Source organism: Nerophis lumbriciformis, linkage group LG31 (assembly GCF_033978685.3).
Source record: "Nerophis lumbriciformis linkage group LG31, RoL_Nlum_v2.1, whole genome shotgun sequence".
In the NCBI taxonomy this organism is placed as follows: domain Eukaryota; kingdom Metazoa; phylum Chordata; class Actinopteri; order Syngnathiformes; family Syngnathidae; genus Nerophis; species Nerophis lumbriciformis.
This window is the reverse complement of record NC_084578.2, coordinates 1070444-1085949: the sequence shown is the minus strand read 5'-3', so window position 1 is coordinate 1085949 and position 15506 is coordinate 1070444. Positions and strand designations below refer to the sequence as shown.

Sequence of the window (15506 nt, the reverse complement as noted above, 5' to 3'; positions counted from 1 at the left end):
ACAATAATTTTTGCTTCTAGAATTTTGTGGGTGCGTCTTATATACCGGTGCGGCTTATATATGGAGAATAATTTTTACTTCGAAAATTCCACGGGTGCGGCTTATATACCGGTGCAATCTATATATAGTCCGGTGCGGCTTATATATGGACAATAATTTTTGCTTCTAAAATTTTGTGGGTGCGGCTTATATACCGGTGCACTCTATAGTCTGGTGCGGCTTATATATGGACAATAATTTTTGCTTCTAGAATTTTGTGGGTGCGTCTTATATACCGGTGCGGCTTATATGTGGAGAATAATTTTTGCTTCGAAAATTCCACGGGTGCGGCTTATATACCGGTGCAATCTATAGTCCGGTGCGGCTTATATATGGACAATAATTTTTGCTTCTAAAATTTTGTGGGAACGGCTTATATGCCAGTGCGATCTATAGTCCGATGCGGTTTATATATGGAGAATAAGTTCTACTTCTAAAATTCAGGGTGTGCGACTTATATATCGGTGCTATCTATAGTCGGGAAAATACGGTAATTGTGCTGCAAATCCTGGAAGTGGGTTCTCGGTGAGGGAAAGCCATAAAATGTTGGACTCAACAAATAGTTTTCGTAAAACACCGACAGAGACAATGAAAAGGTGAGTTATTGTTTGTTCTATGGCGCTATCTTTTAGACAAGTTCGCTCACTGCAGCCGCTGCGAGTCGTAAATGCACTACCCGTGTTAGAATAATTGTTTGTAAGTTATCACAAAAAACTTTGTGTTGAAATGAGTTCCAGGCAAAAAGACAAAAGGCTGTCTTTGAAACCAACCAAGAAGAAGGCTCGTAAAACTCCACTGGGACCTCAAAGCGGAGAGATGACAGGATCTGCCCAATTTCCAGACGAACTCTCAAAACAATAAAATCAAATTGGATAATTTTACTTCGAAAACTCTACGGGTGCGGCTTATATACCGGTGCAATCTATAGTCTGGTGCAGCTTATATATGGACAATCATTTTTGCTTCTAGAATTTTGTGGGTGCGGCTTATATACTGGTGCGGCTTATATATGGACAATAATTTTTGCTTCTAGAATTTTGTGGGTGCGGCTTATATGCCGGTGCGGCTTATATATGGAGAATAATTTTTACTTCGGAAATTCCACAGGTAGGGCTTATATACCGGTGCGGCTTATATATGGACAATAATTTTTGCTTCTAGAATTTTGTGGGTGCGGCTTATATACCGGTGCGGCTTATATATGGAGAATGATTTTTACTTCGAAAATTCCACAGGTGCGGCTTATATACCGGTGCAATCAATAGTCCGGTGCGGCTTATATATGAACAATAATTTTTGCTTCTAAAATTTTGTGGGTACGGCTTATATACCGGTGCAATCTATAGTCTGGTGCGGCTTATATATGGACAATCATTTTTGCTTCTAGAATTTTGTGAGTGCAGCTTATATACCGGTGCGGCTTATATGTGGTGAATAATTTTTACTTCGAAAATTTCACAGGTGCGGCTTATATACCGGTGCAATCTATAGTCCGGTGCGGCTTATATATGGACAATAATTTTTGCTTCTAACATTTTGTGGGAACGGCTTATATGCCAGTGCGATCTATAGTCCGGTGCAGCGTATATATGGAGAATAATTTCTACTTCTAAAATTCAGCGTGTGCGATTTATGTATATACCGGTGCTATCTATAGTCGGGAAAATACGGTAATTGTGCTGCAAATCCTGGAAGTGGGTTCTCGGTGAGGGAAAGGTGTCACTCACCGTGCTGACGTTGTCATTGACAGTTCTGTTGAAGAAGAACTCAGGGCGGTCCGGGATGGACTTCCATGTTCCCCGAGAGCTAATGTACTTTTCCCTGTACTTGACCTGTGAGGGGAGAGGAGTGATTGAACATTCTGGAAGAACCAAAGGAGTGAGGAAATGTTTGTGCCAACATCGCTGATGTCGTCGGTGACTCTGCGATGGTAGGTGATGTCCAGGGCGTCTTTCACAAAGTGGTAGTGTCCTTTAGCCAGCTCGAAGGTCTCTTTGTATCGCAGCTGTGGAAACCGCAAAAAATCCGGATGGTCACCAAATCTGCTTGGTGGAACTTTAGCTGGACTTTGAGGTTAAAACTCACATCACTGGACTGGAGGTAGGACTTCTTGGAGCAGATCAGGAAGGGTGTGTCGGCAATTGTGGTGTACTTGTGCTTCATCCTGTCATATTGCTCTCTGTACTTGATCTACAGAGGGAGACCATTTGTGGGGATTATTTGGAAGCTAAGATGCTCGCATGGGAAAAAGAGCGGGACTTACGTCACTGTACATCACTTTGGTCTTCCTAGCGAGGCCCATGTTTGGTGTTTCAAGTTCCAGTTTGTAGTGGGGACGTTCTTTAGCTGCCAGGTCCGTGTACTTGTACTGCGGAGAAAGAGATCATGAGGTAAATGGATATTGACTGAGGGCTAGTGGGCAGCCTAGGACAGAGACGGCTCTCTGGGGTCTGTACCTGTCTCTGCAGAGGCCATCGCGGTGTTTGTGGATGTTGAAATTATGTTTTTGTTTTGTGGTTTGTCTATGCATGGTGAAATCGTTTGTGCTCTATACGTATCATTTAGAGCTCGTTTTGTGGTTATTCAATGTGTTTTACCTTGTAGCTGTATGTAGAGATATAATAATAATAATAATAATAGATTTTATTTGTAAAAAGCACTTTTCATTGAGTAAACAACCTCAAAGTGCTACAGTGTATTAAAAAAATATATATATAATTATTTAAATTATAATAAATTATTTAAAATTATTACCATGATTGGACAATTAGTTTAATTAAAATGATTTTTTTTAAATGTTGTGCTTTTTGTAAATAGCTCAACACAAAAAAGGACATAAAAACGCTTTTAATTTGTATTCCTGCTGTAGGAGCACTTGCATTCATAGGAGGAGCTACACATCCATGTTTAGACACCAGTTTCACGCATTAATAACACAATAATGTGGAATGTTACAATCATGCTTTGTTTGGTTTATGCAAACTGTGACATTTCTATTCTGTACAATACATGTTGTACAGGTTAATGGTACTAATATCTCTGAATGACAATGTTTTCATCTTCTTTATTTATTAAAAACATTTAGTATTCAGTTTGCTAAACATTCTGTAATTGAGTAACATCAATCAAAACATGTTATAAAAGAATGTTCTCTTCATTTCCATCTGCCAGAGAAATATCACAGATTACATTACAAAACCTCTTTGACAAAGCATGATCGTAATGCAATACATTTTCCGTTTTGTTATGGGGTTAGATCAGATTATTGTTGTATGATTGGTTTGAGAAGAGGTGTCTTGACATATTTTGAAAGTCTTTGATAAAAATGCCTTTTTTTCTGCTGAGCTTTTGTTCCATCTTACCAAATGGTGTAACAATCTACATTTTATGTCATCAATACCGTCAACTGTAATCCAAACATGGAAGTGAAGCTCCACCTCTCTGTCGTCTCACGGCGACCGAAGATAAAATAGTCTTGTCTTGTCGGGAGAATGACTTGCCATGGTTTTGGGTCTGAGACTTCCATAATGTCCCCTTTTATTTGTGCATTTCTGCTCGCTATTGTGGAGCTAGCAATGAAGTAATTAAACACATTACAGTTCCCCAGGCAACGGAATGGGCCGAGGGTCTAAAAGAACGCATGCACCGTTAAAGGAATGTATAGTTAACGTGTTGTTATCTTTTGACAGCCCTAGATTTTACCCTACTTTTTGTGGACGAATAAAGCCTAACCTAAAGGACTGTGGGGTGAGGAATTAAAACTTGCATGGTTTGTCAGCTGCTGGGCCCATTTGGCTCTCCTGATGTCCACTGCGTCGGCGGTGGTGGAGACCTTTGCCCTGTCCTCTTTGCTCTTAGCTTTGTAGATCAGCTGGAAGCAGAACATCAGGGAGAAGTCCAGAATTTGAATGACTTTTGGATATGCTTCACGTTTTTTTAAAATGCCAAACTTACATGGCTCAAGTGGCTCCTGAGCTCGCTCACACGTTTGTACTCTGGAGTGTCCAGGACCACGGAGAAGTTAGGGAGGTTCATCTTGGCTTCCACTGGGTAGTCGGCCTGTGATCAGTAACAAGGGACCACACAAATGACGGCCATACCGTTGTGGGAGTGGAAGGTGCAAAGGTAGCTACAGAAGAGGACATACTTTGAACTTAGTGACTTTGCGGATGCGGACCATCTCCGGGGTGTCGTACAAGAAACAGCCGATGCCTCTGAGCCACGTCAGATCTTCCTTGTATTTCAGCTGACAACACAAGAGGACTTTAAAGAACATGTCTGGCAAAATCAGTTTGTAGTTGTTGTCCTACCTCGCTGTTGATGTTGTTGACGTGGTAGAAGTGCATCAGCTCTGGCGTCATGGGCATGGAGATCAGTTGCCCTCTGCTGTTGAAGTACTTCTCTTTGTACCACAACTAGGAAAGGAGCGCAACGCAAAAAGCTCACAGGAACGTACGAGAGAAATGGTGAGGTGCGTGAAGACGCTATACTGTACATCGCTGATATGATCCTGGTTCAACTTGACTTGTTTGATTTCGGGGGTGTCGTAAGTGGTGTGGATCTTGTCCTTATGCTTGTGATAGTCTTCCCGGTACAGGCGCTGGGCAGAAGAAGCCAGAAACATGTGAGGGTGTGTCCGAGTGAGAAAGTCACGGCAGTGTGTCGTCTCACCTCGTTTGAGATCTTGTTCGCCTTCCTGTAGTTGACAAAGTTGACGCCCTCTGGGTTGATGGTGTAACCCTTTGCCTTGGTCATCTCATAGGCCTCCTTGTACTTCACCTGCATAAACCAAAAGAAAGGTGTGGCATCAGAGAGGTGTAGACATACTTGGTGTAGACATACTTGATGGGCCATACTTACAAGGCTGCTAACAAAGGTGTTGTTCTTAACCAGCTTGTTGAGAGGCGTGTCATGGGGCAGGGTGTATCCAGTGGGCATGTGGTTTTTATTGTCCACCTTGTACCAGTTCTGGAATACGCCAAGAGAACATGATAAACACATTTTGTTTTAAAGAAGTAAGAACTTGCTTAGTGATTGAGGTCAATTGTAACGTGTGCATTTTTTTATACGATCGTAAACTAGCATGCATTTGTATTTGGGTACATAATCATTTAGGGGATTATTCTACTCGGAAGTATGCCCTTAGATAGCTTCAGGTGCAGATGTCCATCCCAGCTCATCCAGAGATTGGTTGCTCTTGCCCCCAGAACAATGGGGAACTTAAAGGAATGCAGGCTTGGATTTTAGGAGGGACTATAAACACATTAGCAACATCTGATAGGAGCCCCCACCGGTAGGAGTAAAGATCTGGGGTTGGAGGTCACCCGACTCAATTGAGCAAAATGACAACGCCCGGTTGTTGTCTGCATTTGTGCAAACAAACTGGGTTTGTCCAGACTGGCCGGCCCAAGGCTGGAACAAAAAAGAATAAGTATCTTCAAGTGAAAGGTATTTAAGGACAGTTGTCCGAGAAGACAGGGAGAGAGATTTTTATGTGGCTAACATCTCCTCCAGGTTTGCTGCTAACCTAAACTTGAATAATACACTTTAAAACAAATATTTGGAAAATATGGCATATTTTCATATCCCGTTTTTTTTTTTTTTTTTCATTTACCAAAAATAAAAAAAACGTAAAAGACATAGAAAAATTTTAAAAACATAATATCTATAGATAGGTCTGAAGCTACTGGATGATTTGAAGCATTTAAAGTAAAAAAAAAAAAAATCATATGACTTACTTGAATGTGTCCGTTTTTGGCTAAGGACGGATAGTGTGAGTTTTTAGGAAAAGTTGTCATTGTTCCAAAAATAATAATGCATCAAAATCAGTATTGTTATGAATAATTGACCTATTTGAGGCTGTAATTGCCTCATGTAAAGTATTCCACTTTGAAACTCCTTTTTGGAAATTATGCATATTTTGTGTTTTTCCCATGATAAAAAAAATATATATTTACAAATAGAGCATAAAACATTAAAAAAACATGACTAATATATACAAACTTTATATCTATGGAATGGTCTAAAGCTGTTAAAAAATGTAGTGTGTTGAAAGTTAAAAAATGTTTTATATATGACTTACTTATAACACTTTTTTGAGTGTGTCCCTTTTTCGTCACTTAGGAGCCTTAACGTGGTTTTGAATTAAGTCGACTCAACGGTTATGGGCCAGTAGAAAAAAGTTAAAAAGTAAGAAAAGGAGCCTGAAAGGAAACAAAGCCCAGGCCTTCTCCCGTCATGAACTGTGTCCCTGCCATCCCGGGTACAGTCTCTGGTCTTCTTCATCATTAGCCCTGCCTTCATGTTCCTGTCTTTCCTGGTGTTCTGTGCCTATGTCTCAGGAGCTAACCCCTTCATGAATCTGTTTCCTGCCTTCCTTGGTATTTGCCAACGAGTCTAAGTCAATCATATCCTAGCCTCTCCGTTTGTTTGTCCAGAACACAAAGAATGTCTTACATCGCTTTGAATGTGGTTGGCCAGGCGAGCTCTCTCCAGTTCCACAGTGACCGCGGGAGCAGTGTTGGTTCCTTTCACGTGGGTGACGTAATCAGAATGGTAGTGCAGCTGGGAAATGACAAAGTGACGCATGAGCACAAGAACTGATCAGTCCATAGCAACATGACGGTTGCTTACATCGCTCTGGTTTACTGCGTTCTGCTTGGCAGTCTGATACACCGGAGTGTCCGTCACCATTGAGTACTCCTTGAAAGCCTCGATACCTTTGGCTCTGTACTTGTTCTGGAGAGAGATAAGACAATAGGGATATTAAGACCATGTCAGAGGAGGTAGAAGCTGATGGTAAGTCGATTCTTAAGGTAGACAAACTTCGCTCTGAAGATCGCCAGACTTCTTGACACGCAGGATCTCTGGGGTGTCCCAGGCATAGCAGCCAATGCCCTTTAACCAGTTCAGATCGTCTTTGTAGAAGATCTGCAGAAAACATCACAAATAAATAAGCTTCCAGTTACTGCACTGGCTTCTAGAAGAAGGAATACCTAGAATAAATCTTAAGGAAGAACGCCACTCACGTCACTGAGCTGCTCATTGACTCTGCGCGCTTGGACGTTCGTCTGCATGTCAGGAAGACAGATCCACTCGTGCAAATACTTGCGGTAGTTGATGTAGCTAACTTTGTCCTGGGTTTTGCGAGCTGTCAGGACCTCCAGCATGTCTGGAGGGATGTGGTTCTTGGCCTTACACTTCTCATAGCTCTCTTTGTACAGGCGCTAAAAAGACAGACAACAGATACACCCACACATTTACAACTACGCAGACATGTTTCTGTAGCCGGATGCTTAGCTATGAACGTGTTTGACTTACGTCCAGGACCAGTTTTCCAACATTTATGCAGCGAGCAGTGGCAGGATCTTCCTCCAGTGACTTGGGCAGACTGTAGATTGATTTGAACTTTTCATAATCCTCCTTGTACTTTATCTGAAAAGTAGATTGAAAATATACCGTCTCACAAATTTGACTTGAGGAGAAAATATGTGTATGACACCGGGTGTTGAACTCACGCTGCTGACAATGATCTTCTGGGTTTTGGCGTGTTGCATGTCACGTGAGTCATGTGGGATCTGGTAGCTTTTGGCTTTGATTTTGTCCCACAGACCGGTGTATTTTTTCTGAAAATCCAGAATGTTTGTTAACGTCAGTTATCACTAATCCATCCATCCATCCATCCATCTTCTTCTGCTTATCCTAGGTCGGGATGCAGGGGCAGCAGCCTAAGCAGAGAAGCCTAGACTTCCCTCCCCCAAACTACTTCGGCGAGCTCCCCCGGGGGATCCCTAAGCATTTCCAGGCCAGCTGGGAGACATAGTCCCTCCACCGTGTCCTTGGTTTTCTCAGTGGCCTCCTACCGGTCGGACGTGCCTTGAACACCTCCCCAGGGAGGCATCCGAGGGGCATCCTAACTAGATGCCCAAGCTGCCTCATCTGTCTCCTCTCGATGTGAAGGGCCTCCCCAGAATAACAGAGCCTCTCATCCTATCTCTGAGGGAAAGCCCTGCATCCCTACAGATGAAGGTCATTTCGGCCGCTTGTACCCGTGATCCTGTACTTTCGGTCATAACCCAAAGCTCAGGATCGTAGGTGAGGAAGCTCATGACCATAGGTGAGGATAGGAACATACATCGACTGGTAAATTGAGAGCTTCGCTTTCTGGCTCAGCTCCTTCTTTACCACAACGGATCAATACAGTGCCCGCATTACTGAAGACCTTACACCAATCTGCCTGTCGATCTCACAATCCTCTTTTCCCTCACTCAAGGATGGATCTCAGCCACAACCCGGAGATGGCGTTCAACCCTTTTACAGGCTAAAACCACCTCAACAACTTGATGTTAAATAAGAGTCACTGAGGATGTCACTTACGTTACTGAAGAATTCTTTGAAGTTGTGGCATCTCGCATAGTCATAGGTGTCCAGCACAGTGGTGTACAGGTGCTTTTCCTTATGATACGCCTCCCGGTAGTTCAGCTGTCATGATGACATTTACAGTCCATGTCAACATTTGAGCAAAATATCACTTTTACAAAGTGCAGCTGACTTACATCACTGGCCCATGTGTGGCCCAGAACAGCTGTCACATAGGCCGGCGTGTCCGTCACGATGGAGTAATTGTTGAACTCTTTTTTGGCCTCTTCTCTGTACTTCAGCTAAAAGGCAACATAGGTAAACATGTTTTGTTTTTTTCACGTATGGATTGACATAAAGAATCATCTTTCTGACGGTGGTCCATGACGCAACTTACCTCACTTTGGATCCGGTAGGCCTCCTGGGCACGAATGATCTCTGGTGTGTCCCAAACGTAGCAACCAATACCCTTCATCCAGGTCAGGTCTTCCTTGTAGAACGCCTAGTGGATGACCATCACAAACTCAATCACAAAACTGCTGCGTGGAGTCCGTCCTCTTGCCCGTATAAAGAACAAGACTGTACCCTAGTAAACATACACACAATTGTTAAGAGTTGAAGGACTTACATCGCTGAGAATCTCGTTGGACTTGCGAGCGCGGATGGCGTCTTCCTGATCGGGATGGCAGGTCCACTCGTGCAGGTAGGTGCGGTAGATGATGTCGCTTAGCATGTCTTGGCAACGCTTGGCCACCCTGTTGGCAATGACGTCTGTTGGGATGTGGGTCTTCATTTTAGTCGCGTGGTAGTCCTTGGTGTAAAGCCTCTGTAACAAAACCGAGAGTGTCTGAGGTTACTGATGTGGTATTGTAAGAGCCATTTAGTTTGGGTCTAGTTTATTGTGGTTTGCTTTGGTCAGCTATATATTTTTTTTCCAAAGGTTGCTTCTGTGTCGTGGCTGCTGGTCGCAGGAGCTCTGTGCTCTCATGTTTCCTTCTTTTGTTTTCTTGGTGTATTGTTTTCATGTGTTTTTGTCCTTTGGTTCGGGCCCCTTCGGGACTGTACAACAAGGGGTGGCACTTTCAAGACTTCTGCGGTTGTTTTTGGTGTTTTTCGTACATTTTTGGAGCTGCCTTGAAGAAGCCTTTTGTCCATTGCCATGTTTGCACCGGAGACCAGCTTCTGGCTGTCTGCTACACCGCGTGGAGAGACCAAAAGAGATGCAGAGGAAGAGAAGGGGCGGTGGAGCTCGCGGTGAGCGTCGAGATGGATGAGCTTTACAGAGCCCTGGCTGAATGAGCATGTATCGGACGCTTCAGTCTCTCCGGATGGATTGATGCTCATCCACGCGGTCGAGAGCTCGTGGGCTGCCTACGACTGAGTCAGCTCTCTTAGTTGCTGTTCCTGTCTCTGGCCATGCTATCTTATTTATTTTGACCGCTGGTGGTGGTATTAAAGGGTCCTATATAAAAGCAAAAATGACAACGCATGGTGTGCTGGTAGCACAGTTTTACCGCATAGAACCTCAGAACAGGTGACGTCAGCGGATATCTCCCTATATGGCAGAGATTTACCTGGAGAGCCTAGCGCGAGTCCGCCAATGTAGTCCGACGCTGTCGTCAATAAGGTCCATCTTTTTCTCCATCCTCTTTTTTTTATTAGACAATAAAGTCATGGTTCAAATAATTGATATGATGATCCGATCCGTTTGGTTAAGGTTGTAGTTTTTGCCTCATCCTTCACTTTTATCGTGAGTGAAGATTGCGTACGGAATGCACTAGCGACCTGATAAGTCCCAAAAAGAAAGAGATAACACAGTATTCTCTGCTCAAATATGCTGCCTGGTGGTTGTTTGAGAACACTGCAGCTAGTCCTGGATAGTCCCACCTGGGATTCTTTCAGGAATGAGGCAACAATACAACCTTACCTACTGTACGTGGAGTCTAACTGTTAGTTACTTTGATGTGTCTTGCAAATGCTCTAAGTTGTCTCACCAGGCCCTTGTTCATCTCCTGATCGCCACATCGGATCACCTCTGGGAAGTCCTCCAGGGTTTCAGCCATGTAATGACCTTTTACCTTCTCATGGGCATCCTTGTACTTTACCTAAAGGATTGAAATGTCAAACATATTAATGCAAAATATGACCAGTGATGACCTTTAAAGAAAACAGCCTTGAAGTACTCACATCGCTGGCAATCTCCCTGCCATGTTTTCCGCGGACAAGTGGGATATATTCCTCGTCCAGCTGGTAGCCTAAAGCTTTAGACTTGTCCCAATTGAGCTTGTAGAGTTTCTGAAATCATATGGCGTGTGTACATGTAACAGTGTTCGAACTAGCAAGTATAGATTCTGGCCAAATCAGAGTTAGGTCCCTACCTCACTGATATTCTTGGTCATCTCCCTGCTATGGGCCAATTGAGGAGTGTCTTCGGAACCAATGTACTGACCTTTCTCAGAATTGAAGGTTTCCTTGTACTTCAGCTGTAGCAGGAAAACATAATTTATTAAAAATGTACAGTGTGTATATTATGTTAATGATGTCAATATTGCCCTTCAGTTAGTGTTTGTACATACATCACTGACGTTGGTCGCATTCATCTTTGCCAAGACAATCTCTGGGTAATCTGCCACCAGGGTATAATCTCCAAAGCCTTCAACGGCGTTCTTCTTGTAGATCCTCTGCAAGAAACATTAGCTCACCGTGATCAGAGAGAGTCTACTCGCAGTGAGTAATACGATACATTTAAAGAAGTCTAAGAGAGTGAACTTACTTCATTGAGAATTTCTTGCGCGTTCCTGACTCTGACGTGGTCAACAGATTCGGCTGCCACCCATCCGCAGCCCCGAAACCATTCCATATCCGCTTTGTACACATACTAAGAACAACACATATTCAGCGGTTATTTGTTGTTATATCAGAGCAGAATTATAGTTTTCTCACATCGCTCTGAAGATCGTAGGCTTTCTTGGCCTGGATGACATCATTCTGGTCTGGCAGACAAGTCCACTGGTGAAGGCGGGTCCTGTATATATCATCGTTGACTTGTATCTGGCATTTCTTGGCCAGCTCAAACTGCAGCATGTCTACTGGAAGGTTGAATTTGGTCTTGGACATGTTGAAGTCCTTCTTGTAGAGGGCATCACTGGCGATCTTGGCTGAGTTAAGAGCCAACATGAGGAGAGGGTCGTCCTGGACGCTGAGAGCGCCAATGTGGTGGCCGACCTGCTTACGGTATCCCTCCAGGTATTTATACTGCAGGACAGATGACAATTATCTCTACTCCAATTCAGAATATATCAAGAGATTTTTGTGGTAGGACATTTGAACATCCACTCACGTGGCTTTGCACTTTAGACGAGTTGATGCACCGCTTTATTGACACTGCATCTTCAGGCATAAAGTAGCCAGTGGCCTTCATGTTTTCCCAGTCATTGGAGTAAAGTTTCTGAAAAAAAAGTATTCTGTTTTTGACAAACCCTTTTCAATTTGCTTGCAATGCAAAATTAAAAACTGTCCCCTTACCGGGTGAACATTCTTAGTCGCCTCTCTGGCTGTGGCCATCGTCGGAGTGTCCTCCAGCGTGTAGTTGGTCTTATCCCTATGCCAAGCTTCACGATATTTGGTCTGAAAAGAAGTTCAAACTTGGTTATCCAACCATCCTTTCATCATCTTCTTTCGCTTATTCAAGGTCTGATCGCAGGGGCATTAGTCTAAGCAGAAAAGCCCAGACTTCCCTCTCCCAGTCGCTTCGTACAGTTCATCCCAAGAGATCCCGAGGGGTTCCTAGGCCAGCTGGGACACATAGTCTCCCCAACGTGTCCTGGGTCTTACTTGTGGCCTCCTACCGGTCGAACCTGCCCTATACACCTGCCAAGGGGGGCATCCTGACCAAATGCCCGAACTACCTCATCTGGCTTTACTCTGGTAAACTCTATAATTCCAGAGCTCTATAACTCGGTTATTAAGATCTAAAATATATATTTGACGTTTTTTAAATCCAATTAGAATAGTAGACGTGTCTGACTGACCTCGTTGAGTACATCAGCAGCATTCTTGGCGCACATCAAGTCGACTCTGTCAGTTGGAACACCAAATGTCTGTTCGTCCATCTTGACCCTGTAGCCTCTCTGTGACAGAGATACAGCAGATTAGCACTTTCCTCTGCCAAGCTAAATGGGTTTCATTTTGCAAGTCCTTGCTAAATGTGGTTAGTGGATAGACACTTACCTCAGCCAGGATCTTCTGTGCATTCTTCACCCTTAAAACCTCCACTGACTCATGTGGTATCCAACCACATCCACGTAGCCACTCCATATCGGCTTTGTACACAGCCTGCAGAAGCAAAATGGGAGCAGAGGGTGAACAGAATGGAATCGGGTGTGAATTATTAGCGGAAGGCGAAAATACCAACACAGTCTTTTCATGAATGTGTTATACTCAATTGCATAATCAATCTGAAGAAACTAGAATATGGCCATAAACTTACATCGCTCTGCAGGTCATACGCCTTTCTGGCCTGGACAACGTCGTTTGAGTCCGGCAGGCAGGTCCAGTTGTGCAAATGTGTTCTATAGTTAAAGTCGTTGACTTGAATCTGGCATTTCTTGGCCAATTCAAGGTTCAGCATATCCACCGGAAGGTTGAACTTGGTCTTGGACTTGTTGAAGTCCTTCTTGTAGAGGACTTCGCTGGCGATCTTGGCCGAGTTCATAGCCAGCATGATCAAGGGGTCGTCTTGCACACTGCGGGCGCCAATGTGGTGGCCGACCTGCCTGCGGTATCCTTCCTTATACTTGTACTAAAAATGATGAGAAATGATAAAAACTGTCATGCCAAAATTATTATTTGATCATTTACCCCTCCTCATTTCCTTACGTCGCTAATAATATCTCTGGAAGCTTTGGCCTTGAGCACGGCGATGGCATCCTCCTTGATAAGGTAGCCTTTGGCCTTCTGATCATCCCAAGACTTAGTGTACAATTTCTGCAGAACAAGTGGGGCTAGTTAAGAACTGTTCCAAAATGACAACAAATGGTAACAGTATGAACTTACATTGCTGATGTTGATAGAGTTTGCTTTGGACAACTGAAGGCCAGGAGTGTCAGCCGGGAGCATAAAGGATGTCTTTTCATTCTCCCAAAGTTCCGTGTAGTTCCTCTGTTGGAAAGAACAAAATGTTTTCCCCCTTCTTTCTCAAATGCATGCAGAGTACGAGACTTGAAGGTCCAACCCTCATCTAACAAAACAGTAAGACCAAAACTCTCAGTAAAACCATGACAATAGACATTTCTGGAAGTTCTTACTAAAGTGAAGATATCTGGATTTTAGACATGAATAATTATTGTGTTTATGTAAAACCTCACACACTAAATAACAGTTCAAGCTAAGTTTGAAAGAAAGTGTTCCCATGTAACAAGACTCACAGCGCTGAGGTTCTTTGCATTTTGCTTGGACAGGACAATGGCCGGCAGGTCAACCACACTGGTGAACTTGACCGTGTTCGGGGGCTGACGGTACAGTCTTTCGTTGAGAATGTCCTGTGCCCTTTTGGCTTTGACAACAGCCACGGAACCTTCCGGTGACCAGCCGCATCCCTTGAACCACTCCATGTCGGCTTTGTACACAGCCTGCAAGACAGAGGTTTCCCTTTATACAGCAGCGCCAAGCACACTCTGCAAATGCAACACATAACTGACACAGCAGTATTGAATCTTCTGGTCGTATTTTGAAAGTCGGAGAGAAGTACAAGCCCTGGAGAAAATATGTTGGAATCAGCCGACTTGGAGGATGTTCATTCAGTTGCTTCATTTTGTAGAAACAAAGCAGATAACCATGACACAGAACTTTAGCCACTTCAAATGGTGACTGCCTTTAAGAAACAGTAAAGGAAATCAAGAAAATAAATTGTTAGTAAGAGTTGAATTTTTAGATCGAGCAGAGTATAAAAGTATGGAATCACTCAATTCTGAGAAAAAATTAGAGACCCTGCAACACACCACTAGTACTTTATTGCACCACCTCTGTCTTTTATAACAGCTTGCAATCTCTGAGGTATGGACTTAACGATTGACATACAGAACTCTTCATCAATCTTACTCTAACTTTCACTTGCTGCTTGGCAGGTTTTTACCCATGTTGCCCTATGTGAAGAAATATTTATTTATTTCACTTGGCAGGATCTGAAAAGGAAACTGTAACTGGCTATCACAATTTGTTTCCTTGGCTTCTTTCAGTGTTAAAAACTGAATGAACATTCTCAAAGTCTGCTGATTCCTCATTTTTTGCCAGGGGTTTGTACGAGCAAAGATCTTAATGCATCTGCTTACGTCACTCTGGAGGTCGTAGACCTTTCGGGCCTGGACGACGTCGCTGGAGTCAGGCAGGCAGGTCCATTGGTGCAGGTGAGTCCTGTAGGTGAAGTCGTTCACTTGCTGCTGGCATTTCTTTGCCAATTCCAGGGCCAGCATGTCAACAGGCAGATTATATTTGGTCTTGGTCATGTTGAAGTCCTTCTTGTAGATGTTGTCGCTGGAGATGCTGGCGGCGTGAGCTGCCAGCATAATCAGTGGGTCGTCCCTAACGCTGCGGGCGCCGATGTGATGACCACGCTGATTGCGGTAGCCCGTCTTGTATTTGTACTGAAATTTCAAAGGCACAGATGTCACGGTGTAGCGTCTTATCCTGGATCAAAGCGATGATGGGGACAGACTAAACACGACAGTTTAGTTTGGAACTGACTGAGGTGCAGACTTACATCGCTGATGATGTCCCGAGAAGCTTTGGCTGATTTAACAGAAATTGCGTCTTTAGGGAGGATGTAACCATTTTTGATGGTGTCCATGTAGCCTTCACGGTAATATTTCTATGGAAAGAAACATGGTCTTTCTGAGTCCGACACATTACACACCGTGAAGTGATTAAAAACATATCAGGCAGCGTTGTTTTACCAGACTGGTGTTGAGTTTATTCTGCTTGGCCAGGATGATCGCAGGTGTATCAGGCATGATGTGAAGGTTGGTCTTGTCGCTCTCCCACGCCGACACGTACGCTTTCTGCAAAGGTCACATGAACTGGTTGAAGAGCAGCCAAACGTTCAGGTTTCAAGA

The 15506-nt window shown here is 43.6% G+C and overlaps 1 protein-coding gene across 10 annotated transcripts in view; it reads right to left on the bottom strand.

Annotated features, from left to right (window-relative positions):
- Positions 1–15506, bottom strand: part of neb (nebulin) — a 127636-nt gene that overhangs the window by 59869 nt on the left and 52261 nt on the right. For all 10 annotated transcript variants that reach the window (XM_072912013.1, XM_061926131.1, XM_061926136.1 and 7 more), the window contains 38 exons: positions 15348–15452; positions 15155–15262; positions 14727–15038; positions 13824–14027; positions 13453–13557; positions 13276–13383; positions 12887–13198; positions 12628–12732; positions 12429–12527; positions 11923–12024; positions 11738–11845; positions 11341–11652; positions 11171–11275; positions 10974–11078; positions 10776–10880; positions 10585–10692; positions 10392–10502; positions 9026–9223; positions 8795–8899; positions 8595–8699; positions 8416–8520; positions 7557–7664; positions 7360–7473; positions 7068–7265; positions 6865–6969; positions 6673–6777; positions 6496–6603; positions 4900–5007; positions 4711–4818; positions 4535–4639; positions 4350–4454; positions 4187–4285; positions 3994–4098; positions 3806–3910; positions 2303–2407; positions 2125–2229; positions 1940–2044; positions 1767–1871 (listed from right to left, as the gene is read on the bottom strand). In XM_072912013.1, coding sequence (XP_072768114.1) covers positions 1767–1871; positions 1940–2044; positions 2125–2229; positions 2303–2407; positions 3806–3910; positions 3994–4098; positions 4187–4285; positions 4350–4454; positions 4535–4639; positions 4711–4818; positions 4900–5007; positions 6496–6603; positions 6673–6777; positions 6865–6969; positions 7068–7265; positions 7360–7473; positions 7557–7664; positions 8416–8520; positions 8595–8699; positions 8795–8899; positions 9026–9223; positions 10392–10502; positions 10585–10692; positions 10776–10880; positions 10974–11078; positions 11171–11275; positions 11341–11652; positions 11738–11845; positions 11923–12024; positions 12429–12527; positions 12628–12732; positions 12887–13198; positions 13276–13383; positions 13453–13557; positions 13824–14027; positions 14727–15038; positions 15155–15262; positions 15348–15452 — 4920 coding nt within the window. The remainder of the gene's footprint in view (positions 1–1766; positions 1872–1939; positions 2045–2124; positions 2230–2302; positions 2408–3805; positions 3911–3993; positions 4099–4186; positions 4286–4349; positions 4455–4534; positions 4640–4710; positions 4819–4899; positions 5008–6495; positions 6604–6672; positions 6778–6864; positions 6970–7067; positions 7266–7359; positions 7474–7556; positions 7665–8415; positions 8521–8594; positions 8700–8794; positions 8900–9025; positions 9224–10391; positions 10503–10584; positions 10693–10775; positions 10881–10973; positions 11079–11170; positions 11276–11340; positions 11653–11737; positions 11846–11922; positions 12025–12428; positions 12528–12627; positions 12733–12886; positions 13199–13275; positions 13384–13452; positions 13558–13823; positions 14028–14726; positions 15039–15154; positions 15263–15347; positions 15453–15506) is intronic.